Raw genomic sequence first — 27200 nt, 5'->3', positions numbered from 1 at the left:
TTACCAGTTTTTACAGTGAATTGAAAAAAATAAATAAATTGAAAAATGAAACTTTTTAAAGGTAAACTTTTAGCGACTGAGCTGCTACTTGTATACCATAAATCTATGTTCCCTGTTTTTACTGTGAATTACTGTTGATACAAAAAATAAATAATACCACTGATGATGTTATGGTAAATTTTTGGCGACTGAGCTGCCATGTTACTACAGTAACATCTATAGCCATTGTTTTACAGTGCATTAGTATAACTTGAAAAACAGTACCACTGTTATTTTTACAGCAAAATTCTGGCGGCTGAGCTGCTACCGTAAAATCTATGTTCCCTGTTTATACAGTGTCAATTGAAAAACAGTGCCACTGTTATTTTTACGGTAAAATTTTGGCTACTAAGCTTTTTTTTTTTTTGTTACAGAAAAACTTTGTCATTTTTTTTCTTTACAGTACTATAAAGTGAACCACAGTACCACTGTTATTTTTACTGCAAAATTCTAGCGACTGAGACGCAAATTTTTTTTACCGTAAAATCAACATTTGCTGTTATTGCAGTGAATTACTCAAAATCGAAAAACAGTACTAGTTATATTCATAGTAGATTATTGGCGACTGAGCTGCCAGGTTTTTACAGTAAATTCTGCCTCTTTTTTTTTTTACAGTGCAGCCTTGCAGGTAGGCCATTAATGATTTGCAGTATGAGTATGTAATGAATTTGGTAGCCATCCTTTAGCGGGCAAAACGAAATGCGGGTCCCACTTTGGGCCTCCCTGCTCTGCAATGTTTACCAAGAAAAAAAAGTGCTTTCAGTAAAGAAGCGTGCGTGTGTGTCACGGTTTGTGGACTTCAGACAGTCAAACATTTTTTGTTTGCAGGTCTGCAAAGTGGACAATCATCAAACATGACTCTTTCAACGCCAATGAAGACAGAAAAAAGTGTTTTAATATCAGTATTATCACATTAAAACCCAACATCAAGCCAGAAAATCAACAAAGTAATGAATATCTCGAAGAACGTCCTTAAACATCATTTTTCAAGCCGTCAGAGCAGGGGTGTCCAACGTGTGGCCTCGGGGTGACTCCTTTTTTATTTGGAAAATAAAATATTCATGACATATTGTAATGTATTACACTAATTTGCTCTGCTACACAGGGATAAATCGTGCCTATTTTGTTTACTGCAGATATCGTTGATGCACATTGGCTTGGTTTTAGCATCTTTAATGTATAAAATGCATCTCAGTGACCCAACGGCCCAAAACATTTTTTTCTGTATTCAGACCTGAGTATAAAAATTTTGGATACACATGTGTTAGTGCTTAGAGAGGGGGAAATAATGAACAAAATCCTCTGTGATATTTGGTGTTCATGAATGGTGATGCCCCGTGGTGTTCAAGTCACCAAATAGTCTGAGCAACTATTTAATCGGTTTACATGTTGGGACCGCTTTGATCCCCTCAGTTCATTCCGCATCCTACTCGGGGCCTCCTCAATGGCCGCCTTTGCCGCCGCTGCCTGTCCTCAGCTCGTGCCATAACTTGACAAAAGGCTCCCGGTTCTTCCAAATGAGCTCGTGTCCAAATGTGACGTACCAGCTGGGAGAGGAGAGAGAGGATGGACGGAGCGAGTTATAAATGGTAAATGGTTGTACTAGTAGAGCGCTTTTCTACCCCTTTTTAAGGAGCCCAAAGCACTTTGACAGTATTTCCACATTCACCCATTCACACACACATTCACACACTGAAGGCGGGAGCTGCCATGCAAGGCGCAAACCAGGACCCATCAGGATCAAGGGTGAAGTGTCTTGCTCAAGGACACAACGGACGTGTCTAGGATGGTAGAAGGTGGGTATTGAAGCATTAACCCTCAGATTGCTGGCACGGCCACTCTCCCAACTTCGCCACGCCGTGGCGTGGACATGGACTGTCCAAAAGAATTGATGGACCCATGTTGGTGTTAGGATGGGGACTTTGGCGCATTAACAAAATATGAATTCATTACACGAATAAACAAATATGCTATAATACAATTGATCTTAATTATTTTCAGCTGGCATAGTAAAAACAACCATTCAGAATGAATGATACTGTATAAATATGAGATTTTAAAAAGGGGAACTTTAATTGTTTTACTTTTGTCTATCATTCATGTAGGACAAGAACACATACCGTCTCTCTTTTTTTGTTGTTTATTAATTGTAACTCGTAAATAAACGCTAGCAAAGTCAGCTAACAATTGAACTAAAGCGTGCATTTTCCTTTTTGTTTTCTGCTTTAGTGTATTCTGCCTTGGATTTTATAGACAATTTCTGTCTCTTTGACTCCCTCTACACTTCTAACTGGTCCAAATGCAAAAACCATCGAGTACAAAAAATATTCTTTTATCTGAAAAGCCATTTGTGATTTATAGCATGAAATAACAAATATCTTGCAGTCATGTTGTTTATGTTTCAAAATGATTCAACTATTCAATGTCAAAATATAAACAGCAGAAATAATTAACAAAATGTCAGCTACTGTCTTGTTCTAAAACACCAATGAAAATTAAATGTAGCATTTAGACAGGCTATACTGTAGCAAAAGTCATCACATGTCTGCCACAATCATGTGTGTTCTTAAATACGTAGTTTACGTCTTCCATGTCGAGAGCAGTTTTGATTTGGGCTCACATGGTAAACAACTCAAATTAATGTTTTATCCAGACGCATACATTTGTCTAAATGTAGCCAAGGAGACGCATTGTGGGTTTCCTGGACGTCGTCTGCATCGCTAAAAAAATCCTAAGGAAGAAAATCCCTCTGCCATCTTCCAGAATTTTTTTTTATATATATAAATCGCCTGCTTGAATATTCCCTTTTCTCTTCTCCGACTCTCTCATCGTCATTTGGGATGTCTGTTGTGATTTCCCTTCTTGGTTTGAGGACCCACCCTATCTTGCCACTGATTGGCCTGTCCGTAATGTTTTGCCCTAATCTTAACCAATCGTGAGTCATCCTAGTAAACCAACCAACCAATCATGGATTTTATTATATGTAAACCAACCAATCGTCATTGATGTTTCTAGTACATTTCGTCCCGTCCGTGGAGTTGCTTCACGACGTAGCTTTGATTTTTAAGTTAATAGTTCTTAATGGAAAACCATGATTTTTACCACCGGATAATCAAATACTGTACTCTCTACGTAAAAAACGTAGTTGTTGGCTGCTATGGCAAAGAGACGGATCAAGATTTTAACACACATTGTAGGTCGGGATAAATGTAAATTATTTTTTTATATTTTTACAGAGATAAAAAGAAGGATTTCCAACTATAGACAGAAAAATCCCATGCCTGTAAATAAACATTTACAGATGTTTTTCTGTGTAAGTAACTAATTTCACCACCTCTTTATCTGCGGCTTAGAGTCAGGGCAATATATGGAAAACATATATATTGAGTGAGGCTAATATATGGGTGCGCTCTATAGTCTGGAAAATATGGCAGTTTGTATGTTTAGCACCGAGCAATGCTGCTGATGCCATAGTTTTTCAATAAAGCTACATTTATTAAGCACTCAGCTTCTAAAAACGTATTACAGTTCTCATCCTCTTTGTGTTTAGGCTCAAAAATTCAAAGTTTTGAAAAAGAATTTATTTTCCAAAGTATTTGTTGGCTCTCACAAAGTCTGCTTGATTCACATCAGCATCAGTGTTCCTGTTCTGTAGTCCTGTAGAATGTTTGTCTAATATTAAACGGGTTTGTGCTGAAAATTAAATTTTGTTGTACTTGTGCAATGACAATAAAATCCATCCATCCATTGTTGATGGGGAAGGGATCTCTGGTTGCTAACTGTGTCACGGATCACGGGATTGGCTTCGCCATTATCTCTCAAAATGGCTCGGGAATATATCCGTGAGATTGATACTATAATTACATCTATTTGCTCACAAACTTTCGAAGTCTCTGCGATGAGGAGGCGACTTGTCCAGGGTGTACGCCGCCTTCCGCCCGTTTGTGGCTGAGATAAGCACCAGCGCCCCCCGCAACCCCAAAAGTAATAAGCGATAGAAAATGGTTAGATGGATGGACTTTCTAAATCTTTTGGTGTCATAAATCAGATATACCTGATAATAGTTTTAATACAAATGCAACTTTTTTTTCCACTCTAATGGTATTTAAATCAGCTGTGACAACAGCGCCTAATTTAGGACCAGATGTTTACTGCAGCTTTAACTGATTTTGACACAAGTTACTTACATCCAAAAACATGCACCTGGGGATAGGTTAATTGGCAACACTAAATGATCCCTAGTGTGTGAATGTGAGTGTGAATGTTGTCTGTCCATCTGTGTTGGCCCTGCGATGAGCTGGCGACTTGTCCAGGGTGTACCCCGCCTTCTGCCCGTTTGTGGCTGTGATAGGCACCAGCGCCCCCCGCGACCCCAAAGGGAATAAGCGGTAGAAAATGGATGGATGGATAAGTGGATGGATGGATACTTACATGCCAAAAAGGGCTCCACCCAAATGAGCAGCGTGGTCAAAAATTTTCCACCCCAACACCAAACCGGCCGTATCTATGGCGATGATGGCCTTTAGCGCCTGGACACAGAGTTAGGGGACAGCAGAGTGAAAGGATGGCTAGACAAGCGCTTGGACAGATAGATAAATAGACAGTCTTACGTTAGCAGCAGTGAAGGTTAACATGGGGAGGAAAATGATGGCCAGTTTGGCTTCTGGCATTTTGGTGCAAACTATAGCCACGACGGTCATGATGGCGCCAGACTGCAAACACACGCACATTTGAACAATTCATCCTCAATCAAACGTGAACAGTTTAAGACTCACCGCTCCGAGAGAAGGACCCAACCTCCCGCTGGCCATCTTGCTCACGTAGCTGACAAAGGTGGAAATGACACCTGTGCACAGAGACGACAGTGTCAGCGTGTACCAGGGAAGGGTCCCGTGTACCTGGGAAGGGTCCCGCGCACCCTTTTCTTTCCCTCGTACCCGCAGAAAGGTAGACGGCCATGAACTGCTCCCTGCCCAGTATGGAGACGGCGCTGCTGGAGAAGCCCCACAGGACGTACATGTTGGCGGCCATGTGGAAGAAGGAAAAGTGGCTGAAGGTGGACAGCAGCATGGGCGAGCACAGCGTCTCTGCAGGAGCATCAGAAGTTACACTCAGTCCAACCTCAACCTTTTATGACTACTGGGGAGATCCATCCATCCATCCATCCATTTTTTACCACTTGTCCCTTTTGGGGTCGCGGGGGGTGCTGGAGCCTATCTCAGCTGCATTTGGGCAGAAGGCGGTTTACATCCTGGACAAATCACTACCTCATCGCAAGGCCAACACAGATAGACAGACAACATTCACACTCACATTCACACACTAGGGCGAAATCCAGCTAGAAGGTGTGCCATTTACAGGGTTTCTGCAGGTGTCAGAAAATCTACCGTAAAACCCAGACTATAAACCACCGTTACAATTTTTCTACACTTTAAACTCTGCGGCTAAATCATGGTCTTTTCTTCGCTGACGGCAATAATACAAATAATTTTATTTAAAAAAAACAAGCAAAAATATTGTTCTTTTGGACAAATTTGCTCACTTTATGTGCTGCAGCATCCTTGGATTTTTCAGTAGAGCTTTTAAAAATAAAATAATTAACCCAAGTGTTATTTAGTCTTCTAGCCGTCCACACAGTTTCTACTCGTATGGATTCCTCATGCTCACTCCAAGCAATGTTTGCAAGTTTTACAATATAACTAAAACTGTTTATAATTACTAAGCCGTCCCATGTGTGATGTCTGTAGGAGTGCTTTCCATATGTGTACGTGCTATTGTCATGTAATGACGCTAACAACGTTAGCATGAGCTAATATGCTAACATGCTTACATGTGTCTGTGTTAGTATTATTAACTTATAACGGCATTCTTTGTGAATAGTTTCAGTTTTGTAAGTTCACCAAAATGTCACAGTGGAGTTATTGAGTCTGTTTAGCTGATTGGAAAGCTAGCTTCCGCAGCTAGTGGGTCCATGACAAGGACTTCTGTATTGTTTTTAATCAGCGGATTTAACCCTGTATTACAGACACTGTTTAGAAACTATTAAAGTATATAAATAAACATTTATAGAATCTTACGGTGTAAATAACTCATGTCGCAAAGTATATAATTACGGCTTATAGTCTGGTGCCGCTTATACATGGTAAAATTAATTTTGTCTACTAAAATTTAGTGGGTGCTGCTTTATAGTCCGGAAAATCCGCTAATTGTATGTTTTTTTAAAGCAACTTAAAACTAATGTTATGCCCATGTCTGACTGCCGATAGTTGTTACATTTAGTCAAAAGTATATAATTTTCCGTATATTAAGCGTTTGACAATGATAATAATGAATAGTTGTAAAGTTCAGATTAAATGTGGCTATATTAAACATTAATGTAATTGTTTTACAAACCCCGTTTCCATTAGAGTTGGGAAATTGTGTTAGATGTAAATATAAACGGAATACAATAATTTGCAAATCATTTTCAACCCATATTCAGTTGAATATGCTACAAAGACAACATATCTGATGTTCAAACTGATAAACACTTTTTTTTGCAAATAATCATTAACTTTAGAATTTGATGCCAGCAACATGTGACAAAGAAGTTGGGAAAGGTGGTAATAAATACTTATAAAGTTGAGGAATTCTCATCAAACACTTATTTGGAACATCCCACAGGTGTGCAGGCTAATTGGGAACAGGCGGGTGCCATGATTGGGTATGAAAGCAGTTTCCGTGAAATGCTCAGTCATTCACAAACAAGGATTGGGAAATGGTCACCACTTTGTGAACAAATATGTGAGCAAATTGTCAAACAGTTGAAGAACAACATTTTTCAACTGGCTATTGCAAGAAATTTAGGAATTTCACCATCTACGGTCTGTAATACCATCAAAAAGTTCAGAGAATCTAGAGAAATCACTGCACGTAAGCGATGATATAACGGACCTTCGTTATACTGCATCAAAAAGCGACATCTGTGTGTAAAGGACATCACCACAGGGGCTCAGGAACACTTCAGAAAACCACGGTCAGTAACTACAGTTTGTCACTACATCTTTAAGTGCAAGTTAAAACTACTATGCAAAGCCAAAGCCATTTATCAACGGCACCCAGGAAGGCCACCGGCTTCGCTGGGCCCGAGATCATTTAAGATGGACTGATGCAAAGTGGAAAAGTGTTCTGTGGTCTGACGAGTCCACATTTCAAATTGGTTTTGGAAACGGTGAACGTCGTGTCCTCCGGACCAAAGAGGAAAAGAACCATCAGGACTGTTCTAGGTGCAAAGTTGAAAAGCCAGCATCTGTGATGGTATGGGGGTGCATTAGTGCCCAAGGCATGGGTAACTTACACATCTGTGAAGGCACCATTAATGCTGAAAGGTCCATACAGGTTTTGGAGCTACATATGTTGCCATCCAAGCAACGTTATCATGGACGCCCTTGCTTATTTCAGCAAGACAATGCCAAGTCACTTGTTACAACAGCGTGGCTTCATTATAAAAGAGTGCGGGTACTAGACTGGCTTGCCTGCAGTCCAGACCTGTCTCCCATTGAAAATGTGTGGCGCATTTTGAAGCCTAAAATACTACAACGGAGACCCCGGACTGTTGATAAAACAGTAGATAGCTGTAGGTAAGCTGTAGATAAAACAAAAATGGGAAAGAATTCCACCTGAAAGGCTTCAAAAATGTGTCTCCTTAGTTCCCAAAGGTTTATTGAGTGTTGTTAAAAGAAAATGTGATGAAACAAAGTGGTGAACATGCCCTTTCCCAACTACTTTGGCACGTGTTGCAGCCATGAAATTCTAAGTTCATTATTATTTGCAAAAAAATTAGTAAGGTTTATAAGTTTGAACATCAAATATGTTGTCTTTGTAGCACATTCAATTGAATATGGGTTGAAAAGGATTTGCAAATCATTGTATTCCGTTTATATTTACATCTAACACAATTTCCCAACTCATATGGAAACGGGGTTTGTATTTCCAAGAAGGCGCCGCTGTAGTGGCTGCTAATTGCAGGAGCTCTGCTCTTCGTGTGTCCTCTTTTGTGTTCTTGATCTTTCCTTCTTGATTTCTACCTTTCAGTTCGAGATTGCACAACAAGCAATGGCACTTCGTGCTGTTTTTAATGTTCTTTTGTAGGTTTTTGGATCTGCTTTTAACGACAATTTTGGGCATGGCTCGATTGTTTGCTCGCGAGATCAGCTGCTGGATTTCTCCCACACCGGAGTCCACGTAGAGAGGAAGAGATGGGTCTGCGGAGCCAGAATTAGGAGCTGGGCTGGACTAGCTTCACAGAGCCCTGGCTGGATGAGCATGTATCAAAAACTTTGGTTTCCCTGGACGGAATCTTGCTCATCCGTGCAGACCAGACATTGGCCTAGAGCTAGTGGGCAGCCTGGCACAGGTCCGCCCCTGTCTCTGACCGTGCTACCTTGGCGTATTTGGGTGTTTAAATTATGTTTTTCTTTTGATGTTTGCTTATACATGGTGCGATCGCCTGTGCGCAATATGTATAATTTTTTCAAATTTTTTGTTGTGTTTTACTTTTGTAGCTGTATGTAGAAATGGTGTTGCTGAAGTAGCAGCTGGTTCCATCAGCTCTGTTCTCTTTTAATGTCTTTTATGTCCTTTTTTTTCTTTAATGTTACCCTCGTTAATGAGTTTTTACCTGAATTTCCGTGGACTTTTGGAATCTGCAACCACATCATTTTCCCCACTGCGGGATAATTAAATTTTAAGTTAATAACTATGCAAGTGACCCTATAAAATGCAATAAACATCTTTTAATTATACAATTGCACCAAGTAAAATTCCTAGTTGGTGAACCCATTCTCAATCAGTGACAATAAAAAATATTATGATTCTGATTAATATTTTTCATTACTTTAGTCTGTTTTACCACTGTAATTGGAAGGTCAATAACCTAAGTGTCCTAAATAGGTAGACAAACAAAAATAAAATGGCCTCTCAATCTCTGTTAACAAAAATTGCACTTCAAATAAATATTGAACATCTTGAAGTGCATTTTTCCCCAGTTTAAAAAAACATGTCATGTGGTTTATTTTGTTGTCTTTTTTGTTGCCAATGCCATCACAGCATACTTGGTCGCTCGTCCGTGCTCATGGGCTCTTGTTGCTTATTCAGTTTCAAGATTAAATATTTCCACACAGGGACATTTGGCTTTATAGATCATCTTTTTTCCGTGCTTCTCACTGTGTGTGTGTGTGTGTGTGTGTGTGTGTGTGTGTGTGTGTGTGTGTGTGTGTGTGTGTGTGTGTGTGTGTGTGTGTGTGTAAGCTATAGCGGTCCCACCTGCTAATTTGTTTATTTATTGTATTTAATGCTTTTAAAATTCCATTTAAGGCCTTAACTTTCACAAAATCTATTTAATAATTCTTAATGCTTTTTAATTACTCGCTGAAACCCTGATTTACTACTTCCCGTCATACTCTACCATGACACGGAGTTTGTCATCATCAGGAGGTGCGGACACACACTCACTGGAGGCGGGGTCAGCGGTGAAGTACTTTATCATGGAGCGCTGCAGTGCCGGCAGGCGCCAACAGCAGAACACGAGGACGTTGGCTGCAATGATCCCTGCGGGGCATCAAAGACAAACATTTCTGCGTTTAATAGAGACAAAATGGCACAAAGTGGATAATGTCACAATAAGAAGTGAAGGGAAAAGTAGCTCACCTGTGACTGTCCGCTGACCTTCACTCAAACTGTTCCAGAATTGAATGAGCTGAAACGCAAAGAGCCAATCAGAGACAAGGCAATATGTGTATCATCGTCACGTGTCCTCGCCGCTCACTTCCTTGTGGCCTTCTCCTCGCTTCGGCAGCCGCACTTTGTCCAACCAATCGGCTCGCAGCCCGTCGAAGTAGCTCTGCACGCGAGACTTGAGCGATTCGTACTGCCAGATGGCCGCCGAGCCGAAGGAGCAGCCTGTAAACTGACACGACAGTCACCACCCGACCACGCCGACAACAGAGCAACCTGGCGGCAGGTAATCTACCCCCACGGTGAAGACCAGAGGGCGGAGAAGACGGCTGAAGGAGCGCGGCGATCTGGAAGGGGGTTGCCGGTGCAACGCCGCTTTAGTGGATTCAAAGTGGCCGGGTAGTACCTCCTCGCCAACGTTTTTGGTTTCTGGTTTCTTGGCGACTTTCCTGAAGCTGCAATGCTGCTGGAAGTTGTGAGGCCACCTGCTGGACACACGGAGAACTTCAACATGTAACTCTGTTTCACCATTGCCATTCACATCAGAACTATTAAACACAAATAAGTCTTCAGTAATGCGGACGCTGTAGCAGTATGATGATTCTATGTGTCTACATTAAAACATTGTTGTTCATACTGCAATAATATATGCTTCTTTTAAACTTTCATGCAGAGTGGAAAGTCACAACTAAGTCAATTGACCAAAACTGTATTAATTAGACAGTTGTTCAGCAGTGGCACAAACATTCATGTCATTTCCAAAACAGAAAGTGTAAGATTGTCAGAGACATTTTAAAACAAGCTATAAGTGAACTTTTGTGCATGATGTCACTAAGATGACCTATTAAAACATCACTAAATTAAAGTGCACTTTTTGTACAGAACGCCACTACAATAGTTAAAAATAAATAAAATGACCTTTTGTGCATGATGTCACACAAGATATTTCAATAACTGTCGAATAAAAATTAGCTTTGATTGATTGATTGAAACTTTTATTAGTAGATTGCACAGTACAGTACATATTCTGTACAATTGACCACTAAATAAGTTTTTCAACTAGTTTAAGTCGGGGTCCACTGTAATCAATTCATGGTTATCACCTTCTGTTGTTGATTTTTTTTTTTCATACGGTGTTGATCTGGAAATACCTACTCAGTGGCCTGGCGGTTAGCGTCCGCCCTGAGATCGGTAGGTTGGGAGTTCAAATCCCGGCCGAGTCATACCAAAGACTATATAAAAATGGGACCCATTGCCTCCCTGCTTGGCACTCAGCATCAAGGGTTGGAATTGGGGGTTAAGTCACCATAAATGATTCCCGGGCACGGCATCACTGCTGCCCACTGATCCCCTCACTTCCCAGGGGGTAATCAAGGGGATGGGTGAAATGCAGAGGACAAATTTCACCACACCTAGTGTGTGTGTGACAATCATTGGTACTTTAACTTTAACTTGAATAGTTTCTTCGGCATTATGTTGGTGTGGCACCAAACGGAGATGTTGACATGCAGTTTCAAGCACTCTTCATTCTCTAGTAATTGACTTTTCAAATGCACATTAGCACTGCTGCTACTTTTTTTAGCAACGCTTTTGCCGCATAAATGTTGAACATATTCCTGCTTGAAGTTAAACCACCGCCAGACGATGGACACTGTGCTGTTTTTCTTGGGAATTCATTCTTCCTCCATTTGTTACCAGATTCGCACCTTCTCTCTCTCGTATTACCACCAGCACTGCACCGTTAGCAACACAGCTAACGTTACCATGTCGCCACCTCTCTGCTGGGCGAGAGCGTGACGTTGCACACGTGACGTATGTAAGAAGGTGTGCTTGTTTTTACGTCTCTGTCAGAAGGAGAGACAAGAAAGAGTGAGAAAAGCCTCTAGTGCAATACCCGCAGATAAAAGCAACTGCGTGAGAATGTATATTCGGATACCACGATATAATCACTTTCTATATCGCACAGAAACAAACCCGCGATACCTCAAGTATATCGATATATGGCCCAGCCCTACGCTGTTTCAATCCGTTGTGGTGAGGAAAGAGCTGAGTCGGAAGGCAAAGCTCTCAATTTACCGGTCGATCTACATTCCCATCTTCACCTATGGTCATGAGCTTTGGGTTATGACCGAAAGGACAAGATCACGGGTACAAGCAGCCGAAATGAGTTTCCTCCGCCGGGTGGTCTCCCTTAGAGATAGGGTGAGAAGCTCTGTCATCCGGGGGGAGCTCAAAGTAAAGCCGCTGCTCCTACACGTCGCCTCCCTAAAGAGCTGTTAAAGGCCTACTGAAACCCACTACTACCCACCACGCAGTCTGATAGTTTATACATCAATGATAAAATATTAACATTGCAACACATGCCATTACGGCATTTTTAGTTTACTAAATTGCAATTTTAAATTACCCGGGAGTTTCTTCTTGAAAACGTCGCGTAATGATGACGTGTACAGGTGACGTCACGGAGTGTTAGGAAATATGAGCGCTGCACACACACACACTGCTAAAAATTGTCTGCTTTAACGGCATAATTACACAGTATTTTGGAGATCTGTGTTGCTGAATCTTTTGCAATGTGTTCAAGTAATATTGGAGAAGTCAAAGTAGAAAGATGGAGTTGGGAAGCTTTAACCTTTAGACACACAAACACACGGTGATTCCTTGTTTAAAATTCCTGGAGGTGGAACTTTACTATGGATCACAGCGGTCAAGCGAACATGGATCCCGACCAAATGTCAACCAGCAGGTTTCGGTGAGAAAATTGTGGTAAAAAGTCGCTTCTTACCGGAGATCAGCTGAGCTTGCCCCCTCCATAAAGCTGCCGTCGACTTCCCTGAGACATTGGCGTCAAGACACCCGTGGACACACACCTCCGACTATCAGGTACTGTTAAACTCACTAAAACACTAGCAACACAATAGAAAGATAAGGGATTTCCCAGAATTATCCGAGTAAATGTGTCTAAAAATATCTGAATCCGTCCAAATGTAATCGCGTTTTTTTTTTAACTATTTTTTTTTCTAGTCCGTCGCTATCAATATCCTCAAACACAAATCTTTCATCCTCGCTCAAATTAATGGGGAAATTGTCGTTTTCTTGGTCCGAATAGCTCTTTTTGTTGGAGGCTCCCATTATAAACAATGTGAATATATGAGGAGCCATCAACTTGTGACGTCATTGTCTGCGACTTCCGGTAAAGGCAGGGCTTTTCTGTTAGCGACCGAATGTTGCGAACTTTATTGTGGATGTTCTCTACTAAATCCTTTCAGCAAAAGTACGGCAATATCGCGAAATGATCAAGTATGACATATAGAATGGACCTGCTATCCCCGTTTAAATAAGAAAATCTCCTTTCAGTAGGCCTTTAAGAGCACGTCCGACCGGAAGGACGCTGTGGGGAAGACCCAGGACACGTTGGGAAGACTATGTCTCCCGGCTGGCCTGGGAACGCCTCGGGATCCCCCGGGAGGAGCTGGACGAAGTGGCTGGGGACAGAGAAGTCTGGGCTTCTCTGCTTAGACTGCTGCCCTCGTGACCCGACCTCGGATAAGCGGAAGAAAATTGATGGATGGACGTTCAGGCACACGAATAAATACATATTATGAAAAACAAATACAGAACACTTCTAATATGGGTAAAATAAACATGACAATGTAATAAAACCTAAAGTGTAGTACTGTACAAAGAATGAATGAATGACTTTATAGAACAAATACACGACTTTTTTTGCGGATAAATCATACAGAATGTTAATAATTACTAATAATTACTTAAAGCGAGCTGTTATGTTTTGTTAGCATCAAGCTAGCATTAGCCAGCTAACACCTGTTTCACTGTTTTGACTCTTCTTGATGCTAACAATGCTAACTCTAGCTTTAGCCTCTTAGCCCGGCCAGACTAGCTCCCTTCAGCCAGGTCTCCTACCTGCCTCCCCTCACACTCCGTAGAGTGTATTCGCTGCTCCGGCAGAACAAGCCAACGTAGCTCCTCCACGCCATGTTGGGGGCACGGTGACCCCGGTGGCCCGACAGTCCGACACTGACTGATCACAGTAGTAGCGCCGTGGCGGAAGAGGGTGATTGGACGGGATGAACAACAGCGACGCTTAGAGGAATAGAAGAGCTTTACACTCTGAATAACAAAACAACACGTTAGTGAAGGTACGGTTAACGACACAAACCTAATTTCCTTTCGTTGCCTTCAAAGTAAAATGCAAGGAGCACCGAACAGCGTGGAGTGGCGTTCTGTTGTTTTATTTTGAAGGAGTAGTCAGCGGAAATGCTCTGACTGTTCCAGGCGGGTGTGTTTGACGGTGTGGACGCAGTCCGCTGATGTCGGTTCGGTAATGCAGGAGTAGACCCACTATCACGGTCGGGAGCAGTACGAACAGCTGCTGAAGGCACCACCGGGACCGCTGAGGAAAGATGGCCGCCCCTGCTCTCTCCAGCCGGGCCAGCTCGGCGGGCAGCCTAGGGAACAGCCCCACCATGGCCGCCAGCAGGTTGCCTCACGGTGGCGGGGGCGTCGGGCCCGAGCTCGACTTTAGATCGGCGGCCCGCATGGAGGACCTGAACCGGCTCATCCAGGAGTTCAGCAAGCACGACCAGCGGGAATACGATGACCAACGGGCCCTGGAGATCCACACTGCCAAGGACTTCATCTTCTCCATGCTGGGTGAGGAACACGCACGCACCCACCTACACACACACACTTTGCACACATAGTTGAGCAAATGACTCCCCATGCTCTTTTACAATCTCATTTCGAATTATTGCAAACAAACGGCCTGCAAAAGTGATATTAACACAGCATGCATGCTATCCTGGTGACCAGAAGAGTGACAACCCTCACTGCATTCATAATTGATAATTAATAATTCAGTTGACTGTGTCCCCAGTCTCCTTTGTTTCCAAATGTCCCTCATCGATTAGGTAATTTATTGCCAACATTTGAAATCTCATTAACATATTTTTTTAAGTTCATCACGTTCAATTCGTTATTAGTTAAACCAACAAACAAATGCAAAAGAAAAATGCAGTCAAAACCAAAAGCGCCAAAAACAACCGCAAGGACATACTTGCCAACCCTCACGGATTTTCCAGGAGACTCCCGAAATTCAGCGCCTCTCACGAAAACCTCCTGGAAAAAATTTTCTCCCGAAATTCAGCCGGAGCTGAATGCGGATATAAGCCTGTTTTCACGTCCGCTTTCCTGTTATATAAACAGCTTGCCTGCCCAATCACGTTACAACATCTACGGATTTTAATAAAAAACTGCACACACAAGGAGACGAAGCAGAAGAACGAGGAAGTTACAGCCATGGCGACACCGTCTGTAGTAGAGTGATTCCATGTTGTATGTTGCCATCTCCTGGTGAATGTTGGCTATAGCGTAATGGGGTTGCTTTTTGATTGGCCAACGATCTATGTGGTGTTGTGCACCTGACGGCAAGTGACTCTCGCCAGTACGCAAATGGCAGAACAAAGGTTACTCAAATAGTGAAAGGTAAGTGTTCTTGTTTTTTTTAGTAACCAGCAAGCACAGTACAGTTAGTAGAACTGTGTTTTTATTACTAAGTATTTGATAGGTGCCGTCTGAAATTCAACTATTTATTTTATTTATATATATAATGAAATAAATATGTAGAGCTAGAATTCACTGAAAGTCAAATATTTCATACACACACACACACATATATATATATATATATATATATATATATATATATATATATGAAATACTCAAGTTGGTGAATTATACTCCACACCTCTCGACAAATAACATAGCAGACCACATCAAAGGCCATGTGAAATGACGTGGGGGACCACATCCAAAGATTAAATGATGGGGCTACATTAAATTACCTAATTGATGTGGTGGAGCACATTAAATGCTGTGGCAGACCACTGAAAATGACGTGACAGGTCGCGTTAAATTGACAGGGAAGACCACATTGAATGACGTGCCGGCCACATTGAATGATGTGGCGGACCATGATAAATACCATAGCAGACCACATCAAAAGACGTGGGGGACCACATCAAATGATGTGGCGGTTCACTTAAAATGACCATATAAAATGATAAGATAGGCCAAGTTAAACTACTTAAATGACGTGGTGGAGCACATTACATGACGTGGTGGGCCACTTTAAATGACGTGACAGTTTACATGACATGACAGTCCACGTTAAATGACATGAGAGTCCACATTAACTGACGTGACAGATCCCATTAAATTGACGGGGAAGACCATATTGAATGACGTGGTGGACTACATTAAATGACGTGGCGAGCCACTTTAAATGATTTGACAGCCTATGTTAAGTGATTGGGTGGGCCACATTAATTTTTTAAATGATGTGGTGGAGCACATTAAATAATGTGGCAAGCCACTGAAAATTATGTGACCGGCCACTTTAAATGATGTGACAGGCCACATTGAATGATGTGCCTGGCAACAATAGATAACTTAGGGCACTTCAAGGCTAAATGAAATGACTTGGAGGACCACATCAAACGATTAAATGATGGGGTGGGCCAATTTAAATTACCTAAATGACGTGTTCGAGCAAATTAAATGTAGTGGCAGACAACTGAAAATTATGTGGCGGCCACGTTGAATGACGTGACAGTTCGCATTAAATTGACGGGGAAGACTACATTGAATGATGTGTTGGATCATAATAAATACCACAGCAGACCACATCAAATGATGTGGGAGGCCTCTGAAAATGATGTGGCGGTTCAATTTAAATGACGTGACAGGCCATTTTAAATGATGAGATGGGTGGTATAGCTCAGTTGGTAGAGCGGCCGTGCCAGCAATTTGAGGGTTGCAGGTTCAATCCCCGCTTCCGCCATCCTAGTCAATGCCGTTGTGTCCTTGGGCAAGACACTTTATCCACCTGCTCCCAGTGCCACCCACACTGGTTTAATTGTAACCTAGATATTGGGTTTCACTATGTAAAGCGCTTTGAGTCACTTTAGGAAAAAGCGCTGTATAAATATTGTTCACTTCACTTCACTAATTGAACTACTTAAATGACATGGTGGAGCACATTACATGAAGTGGTGGGCCATGTTAAATGACGTGGCAATCCACATTAAATGACGTGGCAATCCACATTAAATGACGTGGCAATCCACATTAAATGACGTGGCAATCCACATTAAATGACGTGAGAGTCCACATTAAATGATGTGGCAGGTCACATTAAGTGACATGACAGGTCCCATTAAAATGACGGGAAAGACCATATTGAATAACGTGGTGGACTATGCAGCATATATGTAGAATATATTTATACTATTCACATGTTATATATCATATATATAATATATGTTACATATTATTTATTATTATTATTGTCTATTGTGAGCGAACTGTGGTGCTGAATTTCCCCAAGGGATCAATAAAGTACTTTCTATTCTATTCTATTCTATACATTAAATGACGTGGCGGGCCATTTTATATTATTTAAATTATGTGGCGGGCAACATCCGGCCGCCGGGTCCTTGAGTTTGACGCATGTTGCTACATGTCAAATATTATTGGTTTGGCATTTGTAGAATTTGTTTTATGGGGTGTGTTGTGTGTTTTCAGTTTTGGGTCCTTTCTGTGTTAGCGGCCTTTAGATGCATTCATCTTTATCTTCCTTATTGGTTACACAACAGCACCAGGGTGTTTGGAAGTCACAGTAGACATATTTATGTCTGTCAATCATCAATCCATACCCCCGCTGTGTCCTTCAGGAATGGTCCAGAAGTTGGACCAGAAGCTCCCGGTGGCCAACGAGTACCTCCTGCTGTCGGGCGGCGTTCGAGAGGGCGTGGTGGACATGGACCTGGACGAGCTGAGCGTGTACGCCCGGGGCACAGACTACGACATGGATTTCACGCTGCTGGTGCCTGCGCTGAAACTGCACGACCGCAACCAGCCGGTGACCCTGGACATGCGTCACTCAGCTCTGGGCCACTCGTGGCTCAGCCTGCGCCTCTTCGACGAGGGAACCATCAACAAGTGGAAGGACTGCTGCACCATCGTGGACCACATCAACGGGACCACCAACTACTTCTTCTCGCCCACCCTCGTGGCGGACTGGTTCTACCAGTCCATCTCGCTGGTGCTGCTGGAGGTGCAGAAGAAGCCCCAGAGGGGCATTCCCAGGGTGGAGAAGGTGGAGAGGAACGGGACGGTCATCTCGGTCATCCTGGGCGTGGGAAGCAGCCGCATGCTGTACGACATCGTCCCCGTGGTGTCGTTCAAAGGGTGGCCGGCTGTGGCGCAGAGCTGGCTGATGGAGAACCACTTTTGGGACGGCAAGATCACCGAGGAGGAGGTGATCAGCGGCTTCTACCTGGTGCCCACGTGCTCCCATAAAGGCCGCAAGGAGAACGAGTGGCGCCTGTCGTTCGCCCGCAGCGAGGTGCAGCTGAAGAAGTGCATTTCGTCCAGCCTGATGCAGGCCTACCAGGCGTGCAAAGCCATCATCATCAAGCTGCTGTCGCGGCCCAAAGCCATCAGCCCGTACCACCTGCGCAGCATCATGCTGTGGGCCTGCGACCGCCTCCCCGCCAACTACCTGTCGCAGGACGACTTCTCCGCCCACTTCCTTCTGGGCCTGGTCGACGACCTGCAGCACTGCCTGGTCAACAAGACGTGTCCCAACTACTTCATCCCGCAGTGCAACATGCTGGAGCACCTGTCGGACGAGACGGCCATGCTGCACGCTCGCAAGCTCTCCTCCGTGCGCTCCGACCCGGCCGAGCACCTGCGCACCACCATCGAGCACGCCAAGGCCGCCAACAGGCTGACGGTGGAGCTGCAGTGGCGAGGGAGCACCAACAACCTGCCATCGCCACAGTCTGACTCCGGCGGCGAGAACCAGCCGGACGACCGCCTGGCCAAGAAGCTCCAGCAGCTGGTCACGGAGAACCCCGGGAAGTCCATTTCCGTCTTCATCAACCCGGACGACGTCACACGGCCGCACTTTCGCATCGACGACAAGTTTTTCTGAAGCGGACCCTCCTCGTCAGATCCTTTCCTCCAGTCACCCGCCACCGCCCAAACTATATTTTGTACATTTTTTATGTTCCTCCACCACAGTGTCAAGTCAGGTGATCGTCAAGTCGTGTTTTCCACGAGGGTTCATTTTCTAGCGTCCTTATTTTTCTACTTCACCCCCTCCCTCGTCCTTCAATGTATTTCTACGTGCTGGAGACCTTGACACGGACATCCGGAAAGGAACCTCGTTCTCGCAACAATCAGGAATGTTGGGGAGGGGGGGAGAGAGGAACTTTTCAAATGAATTCAAAGGATCTGGTTAATGGTCACTCATCAAGACAACGTCACTAGGAGGACGCTGTCACTCGCACTCGCAACAACACGTGAACTTTTCTTACATAGTACTTCACAATGCGCAACTACGAACACTTCAAAGAATGTACTTCATTTCCAGCTGAAATTTGTCCTTATGCTCTTCTAGCTGTAAAAATATCAAAGGCCGTGTCTCAAATGGAATACTTCCGTCAGTACACTTTAGAGGTCCTTGGTCTATGTGCAAAGACTATGTAGGTCAACACCTAAATCATTCAAAATGTAGACAGAACAGCAATACAGTAATACAACTAGAAAAGTACATCAATCGTAAAAAAGTCCTGAATCCAGATGGCGACCCGGATCACCCTCAAAATGTAATCACTTCTTCCGTGTTTTATATTGAACATTTCCGGAAAATTTGGTGGAAATCCGTCCTGTTAGTTTTCAAGCTATCTGCAGCGGAATAGAAGAAACAGAGTGAAGTTTTTGACATTCATCAACTCTTTTTGTCTCTATGGGTGGAGGTGGGGCCGTAACCATATACAGATCCTTATCAGCCCCAAAGAGTAATCACTTTGTCGCATTTTTGACAATTCCTGAAAGCTTGCTGAAAGTCCACCCAAAACCTTTTCTGTTAGCAATAGCGGAACGAAAGAAATGGAGTGAACACTCTTGTCAGTCAACCACTATCTTTGGCCTTGTTCGCACCGCGGGGCAATTTTTTTATTTTTTTGTCCCCTATGTGACTTGTATCGGATTTTTCTGAATGAATGCTTTGACTGCGTACATCCGGCCAACACGTCATCACACAGACTAACGTTGTATTTCTTCGCTAGAATAAATAGTTTACAAATGATCAGAAAACACAAATTAATGTTTTAGGAACTGTCGTCAATGTTCCACCAGTCCTGCCTACGACTGCTCGCCCACACGCTCTTCGGCAGAGACGTCCAAGCAAATTATCCCGCAAACTGCGAGAGCCAAAATGATTGCCCTCTTCCTCCTCAATGATTTGATACAGAAAATGAATCTTGACCTTGATTGCACAAAATACTTGAAATTGCCAGAAATGCGCCAGGACTGAGACCGACGAGAATCGCAGCCATGGTTACCCCCGTAAACACAACAGCACGTGTGACATCATGTCTGCATGCGGGTCAGACTGCGTTCACATTAGACATCGCTTTTTTTTCTAATGTGAACGATTACATCAAAAAATCGGATTTAACAAAAAAAAAAATCAGATTTGGACATCGTAGGCTGCGGTAGCCTAAGTCTCTGTGGGTGGAGGTGGGGTGGCGCTAGCGTACACGCACAGAAGATGAAGCTCGTAACGTAGAAGTTATCTGGATAAGACCCAGAATGTAATCACTTGTCTTTTAACTCATTGCTGATATTTCCTGAAAGTTAAATTGAAATCAGACCGTAACTTTTTGAACTACTTGCAGCGGAATGAAAGAAGAGCGATAACTACTGTCTCTGTTGCACCGCTCGCATACACAACCACATAAACGTAAACATAAAGTAACCTAGTTGAAATTATCCCGATCAGGCCTGAAATGTAATCAGTTGTTCCTTATCCGTTTTTCGACATTTCCAGAAAGTTTCATGAAAAAGATATTTGCTAGTTTCCGCTACTTTTTTCCCCAGGCTATGTATGACCCCTGCGGCCTACACAAAGGTGCGGCTAATTTGTGGATTATTCTTTGCTAACCTGTAGTTGACTAAGCAAAGGAATCAAACGGTGTACTAAAATGAGCCACTTGAAGAAACGTCAAGCGCAAAGTGTTTAAAAAGTACAAGGAAGATAAAAACATCTTGAACTTTATTAAAACTTTGAACATATTTTTCAACTTTTTTACTGCTGTGTTACAGGCACCGTTTGGAAACAATTAAGGTACTAAATTGATGTAAATAAATATTGTATCGATATACAGTATATATGCGGTCTGGCTAATATATGGAAAAATATTAGTTTTTCTCTAAAGTTTAGGGGGTGCATCTTATATACCGGTGCGGCTTATAGTCCGGAAAATACGTTAACTGACAGACAAACCAGCAGCAACGATTACATAACACAGAGAACAACTTGTTACTTTATCCCTGTGGGTGTCTTGCTCACTCGAAGTGAGGGCAAGACAGGTCAGTAACAAGACCAGGAGGCTGCTTAGTGGTCACTGTCCATTTCACAGGAGCAGATCATTTCACAAGTTCTCAGTTACCATTTCTATCCTAAATGACAATGGCGGCATTTGAGCAGCCCTAATGGATCTGTGTTTGTCCACTCTATTCGACAAGGTCTAATTGCAATTCACTTTTGCTGTGATTTTCTTTGACGCACTGCCATCAGAAAAGGTTTTCACGCTTGGGAAATGTAGCGAAAATGGGGGAAAAAGAACTAAAACAAACAAAGTCCTCCTTTGACTGCGTTTGTGTTCAGTTTTAACACACTCAGAAGTGTAAGTAAGGAAGGGTGCCAGTTGAGACGCGGCCATAAGGGGAAAAATGCTCACCAGGCATTATCACAATTGTGTCATAATTTTTGTGGAAGGAAAGTGAAAGATTGTTTTGAGCAACAATGCCTGTGTGAGATGGTACTTTTTTGATAGAGGTGTGAATCTTTGGGCACCTAACGCTTTGATCCGATTCCGAATCCATTCTCATTTTAACAAGATTCTCGATTCAAACCGATTCTCTCAATGTTATATTTGGTATGATAATTATGATGAAACATTTTTAATTGATTCCTGAGAAGAAATTAAAATTATATATATATATATATATATATATATATATATATATATATATATATATATATATATATACATATATATATATATATATGTGTGTGTGTGCATGTATGTGTATATATCTATATATATATGTATATATATATATATATGTGTGTGTGTATATGTATATATATGAATATACATATGTATGTGTACGTGTGTGTGTTTATATGTATATGTGTATGGTGTATGTATGTATATGTATATATATATATGTGTATATATATATATGTGTGTGTATATATATGTATATGCTGTATATATATATGTGTGTACGTACAGTATATATCTACATATGTATATATATATACATATGTGTATATGTATCAGTATATATACATTTGTGTATGTGTGTATATATATATATATATGTTTGTGTATGCGTATATATATATATATATATGTATGTATGTATATGTGTGTATATATATATATATATGTTTGTGTATGCGTATATATATATATATATATATATATGTATGTATGTATATGTGTATGTATATATATATATGTGTGTATATACAGTATATATATACATATGTATATATATACATGTGTGTGTATATGTATCAGTATATATACATATGTGTATGTGTATATATATGTATATGTGTATATATACAGTATGTATGTATATGTGTATATATATATATGTATATATATATACATATATATATATATATATATATATATGTGTGTTTTTATGTATTTTTTCAAATACATTTATAAAAACAATACAAATCCATTTAGAATCGGAGTGAAAAAGAATCGCGATTCAAATGTGAATTGATTTTTATTTTTTTTATTTTTTTTTATATACACCCCAAGTTTTTTAGTTGACATGATTGGTCCTCCATCATATGTAGCGGCTTGTTTGTTTTTTTAAACACTTTAATTCAGATTGTCATAGTAGCCTGATTTTCGCCCTGTACGATTGTAAGAAGCTTCCTGTTAAAGGTACACGGTTCCTTCGAAGAAGAACGTCTCGACCGCACTAACGTCTTACGAACAAAATGTAAATAGCCACAAAATGAAGCGAAGGGTTGACAGGAAGCTGGCGGCTGATTTTCGTCTTAATTTTTCGCACAGAATGTAAAACGCACCACGCTCTAGATTGTGGATGACCACTCGGGTCTGATTGTGAAATCCACTGCGCTCGGTACATTTGTGTGTGTGTTTGTGTGGTCGCCTGAGGAGCGACCCTCCAGTTCCCTCGTATGAGAGACGCTCCCAAAACATCAACATTCCAGAGTGCGCAACGCGCTGTTCGCGCTTTAGTCTAGAAAACAACACTGATATAGGTTCTACTGTGATGCATCTTAGGTGTTCCGTGTTTACTTCACAAGCAGAAACATTTGCTGCGCCGTTAATGCGTCCCAGGAGTCACGTGACTTTCATACGACATACTTCAAAATGACATACAATGATACCTCGCTTTCCTCCTAGAAGACCGAATCAGATAAAACCGAGCAATATTTCCCGTAAGAAATAAAGTAAATGCGCCTTTGTACTTTACTACACGGTCTTTCTTGATTTCAATCATGTTTCTTATCTTCTTGATCAAAGTGCTGGCACTCACAACTTTCTTTGGCCCCATGGTGGATTATTTTGCAGTCAATATACTGGACAGTACTCGTTTCTCACGTCGATATACAAAAACAAGAGGAGAATGTTTGTCGAAAATGGGGCGTCCAAAAGCCGAGGTAGCACTGTATGCGTAACGAAGGCTGTTTTAAAGATCGCCAACTAGTGGCACTGCATGCATATTACACCCGTTTCCACAGGTTGTCATGCAAAATGTACGCCACACACTCAAGACGAAGTAGCTCATCTCAAATTCGCCTTTATGCAAACTTGATTGTACGAGCGCAAACGTGGGCGCTGATGCTGTCCTCCCGCATGTCAGCACTCAGGTTAATCCGCTGCATGGTGACATGGTCCACAGTAGATGTCACAGAATGTTCCTTGAGAAGACGCGCACTGACCTCCACCCGCTTGTGTCACAGTTTCACTGACTAACATCAGTATGCCGTCACTTTTACTTCACTTTTTTGACTTTGTTGTCAAAGATGACATATCTGCTGGATATTGTAGACTTTGTAAAGTCACTCGCAGCTGTTTTTTTATTAATTTATTTAACAAATATTTTTTGCCTATTTGTTTGATTTAAAAAAAAAAACTTGTTATCAACTCAACCAGCTCTTACAACCACTCTGCAATCGTTTACTTCAGCCTGCTGATGCGCTTCTGCAGATCAATAACTATTGATCTATGTGGGAGTACATTTCTGTCTTTATTACGAATGCTTTTTTTCTATACTGAATTCAGCTGAACTGTTTTTGCATTTCAATTGAACACATTAAGCTGACAATTTCATTGAATAAAAATTTGCCAGCAAAATTTGTTAGAAAATTCCGTCTGTGAAAATTCGGTGTAAGAAAAAATTAGATTCAATTTTTTTTCTGTTATAAATCTCAAGACTGTATTATGTAATGCTGCATGGCCTGACCCTTTGTAAGACATGTCATGTTTCTGGTTCATTTGTGTCTTATTACGAAATTTGTATTTATTTTTTTACACTGAATTTATGTGACAACATTTTTTGCGTTAGAATTTTTCTTTTTTACATCAAATTGTTATTTCAATGAATAGCAATTTGTGGGCAAAAAGTGTATACTTAAAAATGTAAAATACAGTTTCAAAACTGAAGACCCACTTCCGGTAAATTAAGACGGAAGCAATCGAGCCTGTCTCAGAAGCAGCCAACAAGGTGGCAGGTTTGAAGCCACGTGACACTGGTCAACTGGAAAATGAGTCTCGCATTTTGAAGCAACAAATATTTCTACACTGAATTTTAACACACTGTTTTTTGACCAACTGAATTTTTAAATGCACACATTTTTATTCTATAATGTCAGTCTAATTTGATGTAAAAAAATTCAAATGCAACAAATGTAGTTGCATAAATTCATTGTCGAAAAAAAGGCTTTCGTAATAAAGACACAAATTAACCTCTATAGTCATGTGGCTTCAAACTTGCCACCTCATTGGTAGGTCCTGAGGTCGATTGCTTTAGTCTTGATTTACAGGAAGTGAGTGTTGAGTTTAGGAGCAATGGATATTTCTGCATTGATTTTTTGTTTACATGCTGAAATAAATAAAGAGTTTTAGCAAATGTAATTATTTAAAAACATTAATTTTGCTCGCAAACTTTTATTCACTGGAAAAAAATATCAGTTCAAATGCAAAAAATTCAATGTAAGAAAAAAAAACCTGTATATGTGCTTTGTGACAATAATAATGTGACATTCGCTGGCGCGGTCTCATCAAAGCATCATGAGAGTTGTTTCTGAGCTGGATGGGTTGAGCACAACGTTGTAGCATTTTCTTTACTTTTGCTTTGTATTGTCCTAAATATTTATTTTATAATAACGCCCAAAAAAAAAGCTTAGAAAGTATAACTGATCATGTGATTTCTATTGCTTCATCTTCAAGTGCAATTAGTGAAAACACTGACACTGTAAGCTTCTCTTAACAACACTAACACAACATAGAGGTAACACACACACGCACACACTCTCCTGCTTGGTGGAAATGTAATCCATGTGTTGTGACCTTTGACCTTCTCTCGTGTTCACAACCTTTGAACTGTGATTTATTTTGTATCTCCTCACTACTTTGCTGCTCTTCTCTCTTCTTAAACAATGGATTTCTTTATGCAACGTCCACCATGGCTGCGGCCGTATTCTTCTTCTTCACTGTACAGTAGAGTCACTATAAAGTCTTTTAACAACAAGCACATGTCAGATTTCTTTGTATTTTCAGAATGTGCCCATTTGACACCCCTGATCTAAAGGATTATCTCAACAACATTTTTTTTTTTACTTGTAATGGCAAAGAGCAAAAGTGTGATAATAACCATAGAACATGAAATATAACTTACTGCAACGTAAAACAGAATCACTTACATCAATATTGGAAATAGAATCAATCAAGTAACAATTGCAAACACACGTCTATCACATTACTGCGAAGGGTTGATAACCTTTTTGACCCCGGAGCTCAACTTTTCCACTACAAAGATGCATTGGGCCCACTCAAATAGACAAAGTGGCTGGGTAGGATAAGCAGATGAATTGATCGTAATCTTAGTCTTGATTTTTTTCATATTCAGTAATTACATCTAACCTATTTTCAGTTTACAACCTTGTCAAATGATGTGAAACAGTGTGTTAATCACAACGATTATTAGTTATTTAACAGGTGAACCCAAGGTTAGGCAGATTTAAAAAATAAGTACTAACCAAATACAGTATATTGCATAAGAAGAGATATAAATAACTGACAAAAAAAACAGGTTTACATACAATAATGCTGTGCTAAAAATAAAATTTTCTTAACTAAACCGTCAGAAAAATTAAAGTGCAAGTAAAAATACAACTTTGCCACTTTAGTCATATTTTTTGCGCTTAAGAACTTTCTATGACTTCCAGACGTCATCTGTTTGTTTAAGATACTGCCACAAGTGGTGGAAAAGTGTATTACAAAAAAAAATTATTGGCCCGCGGCACATTATAGAAATATAATTAAACAAAATAGACTTAGAATTCCTGTTTATTGTCATTCAAATTTGAACTTTACAGTACAGAAAATAACGAAATTTTGTTGCATTTGCTCATGGTAGTGCAGGATAAAAAAGCAATAAAGTGCAGATATAAATAAATAGATAACTGTACAGATAAATATATTGCACTTTAGCATATGCATCCACGTTAATTGATGTATGTTGTATTGTTTTTATATTCCAGCGAATTAATCCCTTTTTGGGGGGAATTGAGGGGATCATTATGATGCATTCATGAGTCTTTCGGCCTGAGGGAAGATGCTGTTACAGACCCTGGATGTTCTGCTTTACAGAATAATTGAAAAAATAATAAAGCAAGAGCACACCATTGAATAAGTAACAATAGGTAAAGGTGCAGGCAGCGATGAACGGACTCCCACACCTCTGTGCAACCCTGGGTTCATGCAAGTCCCCGGGCACGCATGACGCAGTGCAGTCACGTTTTCCTAATGCCCCGACCCAGCACCCAACTTTCAGGAAGATCGGGTAGTTAGGACTGGTAAGGGGGTGATCTCGGTGTTGATAAGCCGAACAGAAATGCTAACGTTACCATGCTAACAGTTAAAATGCATCAGGAACCCAACTCTGAGGCATAAAGCTAAAAAAGTTAGCATATCAACAGTTAGCATGTTTCAAGTACCATGTAATATGAATTTGAGGTATTCAGCTGCAAAATTGGCAAAAGTTAACATGTAAGTTTAAAAGTGCCA

The 27200-nt window shown here is 41.1% G+C and overlaps 2 protein-coding genes across 2 annotated transcripts; one reads left to right on the top strand and one right to left on the bottom strand.

The window, feature by feature from the left end:
* Nucleotides 1-912: 912 nt before the first annotated feature.
* Nucleotides 913-13857, bottom strand: LOC133537459 (presenilin-associated rhomboid-like protein, mitochondrial). The gene is made up of 10 exons (XM_061878478.1): nucleotides 13678-13857; nucleotides 10049-10241; nucleotides 9845-9985; nucleotides 9727-9775; nucleotides 9532-9627; nucleotides 4977-5126; nucleotides 4815-4885; nucleotides 4650-4751; nucleotides 4471-4568; nucleotides 913-1586 (listed from the first exon to the last, which is right to left on the bottom strand). The coding sequence occupies exons 1-10, from the start codon at nucleotides 13749-13751 to the stop codon at nucleotides 1481-1483; spliced, it is 1080 nt and encodes a 359-aa protein (XP_061734462.1). The 5' UTR covers nucleotides 13752-13857; the 3' UTR covers nucleotides 913-1480.
* A 158-nt stretch (nucleotides 13858-14015) lies between these two features.
* LOC133537457 (nucleotidyltransferase MB21D2) lies at nucleotides 14016-21858 on the top strand. The gene is made up of 2 exons (XM_061878477.1): nucleotides 14016-14427; nucleotides 17508-21858. Exons 1-2 carry the CDS (start codon nucleotides 14178-14180, stop codon nucleotides 18770-18772), a joined length of 1515 nt encoding a protein of 504 aa, XP_061734461.1. The 5' UTR covers nucleotides 14016-14177; the 3' UTR covers nucleotides 18773-21858.
* The last annotated feature ends 5342 nt before the right edge of the window (nucleotides 21859-27200 follow it).

The sequence above is a fragment of the Nerophis ophidion genome, linkage group LG18 (assembly GCF_033978795.1).
Source record: "Nerophis ophidion isolate RoL-2023_Sa linkage group LG18, RoL_Noph_v1.0, whole genome shotgun sequence".
Lineage (NCBI taxonomy): Eukaryota > Metazoa > Chordata > Actinopteri > Syngnathiformes > Syngnathidae > Nerophis > Nerophis ophidion.
Note: the sequence above shows the minus strand (reverse complement) of the source record. Positions and strands in the feature narration are given on the sequence as shown.

Bases quoted from the DNA above. Each gene is read 5' to 3' on its own strand.
- LOC133537459 (XM_061878478.1), bottom strand. From the start codon at position 13,751: ATGGCGTGGAGGAGCTACGTTGGCTTGTTCTGCCGGAGCAGCGAATAC. The intron at 9,628-9,726 runs GTGAGCTACTTT...GATGCCCCGCAG, and splicing joins AGGTCAGCGGACAGTCACAG to GGATCATTGCAGCCAACGTC. The intron at 1,587-4,470 runs GTAAGTATCCAT...CTCCTCTCCCAG, and splicing joins GGTGGAGCCCTTTTTGGCAT to CTGGTACGTCACATTTGGAC.
- LOC133537457 (XM_061878477.1), top strand. From the start codon at position 14,178: ATGGCCGCCCCTGCTCTCTCCAGCCGGGCCAGCTCGGCGGGCAGCCTA. The intron at 14,428-17,507 runs GTGAGGAACACG...TGTGTCCTTCAG, and splicing joins CTTCATCTTCTCCATGCTGG to GAATGGTCCAGAAGTTGGAC.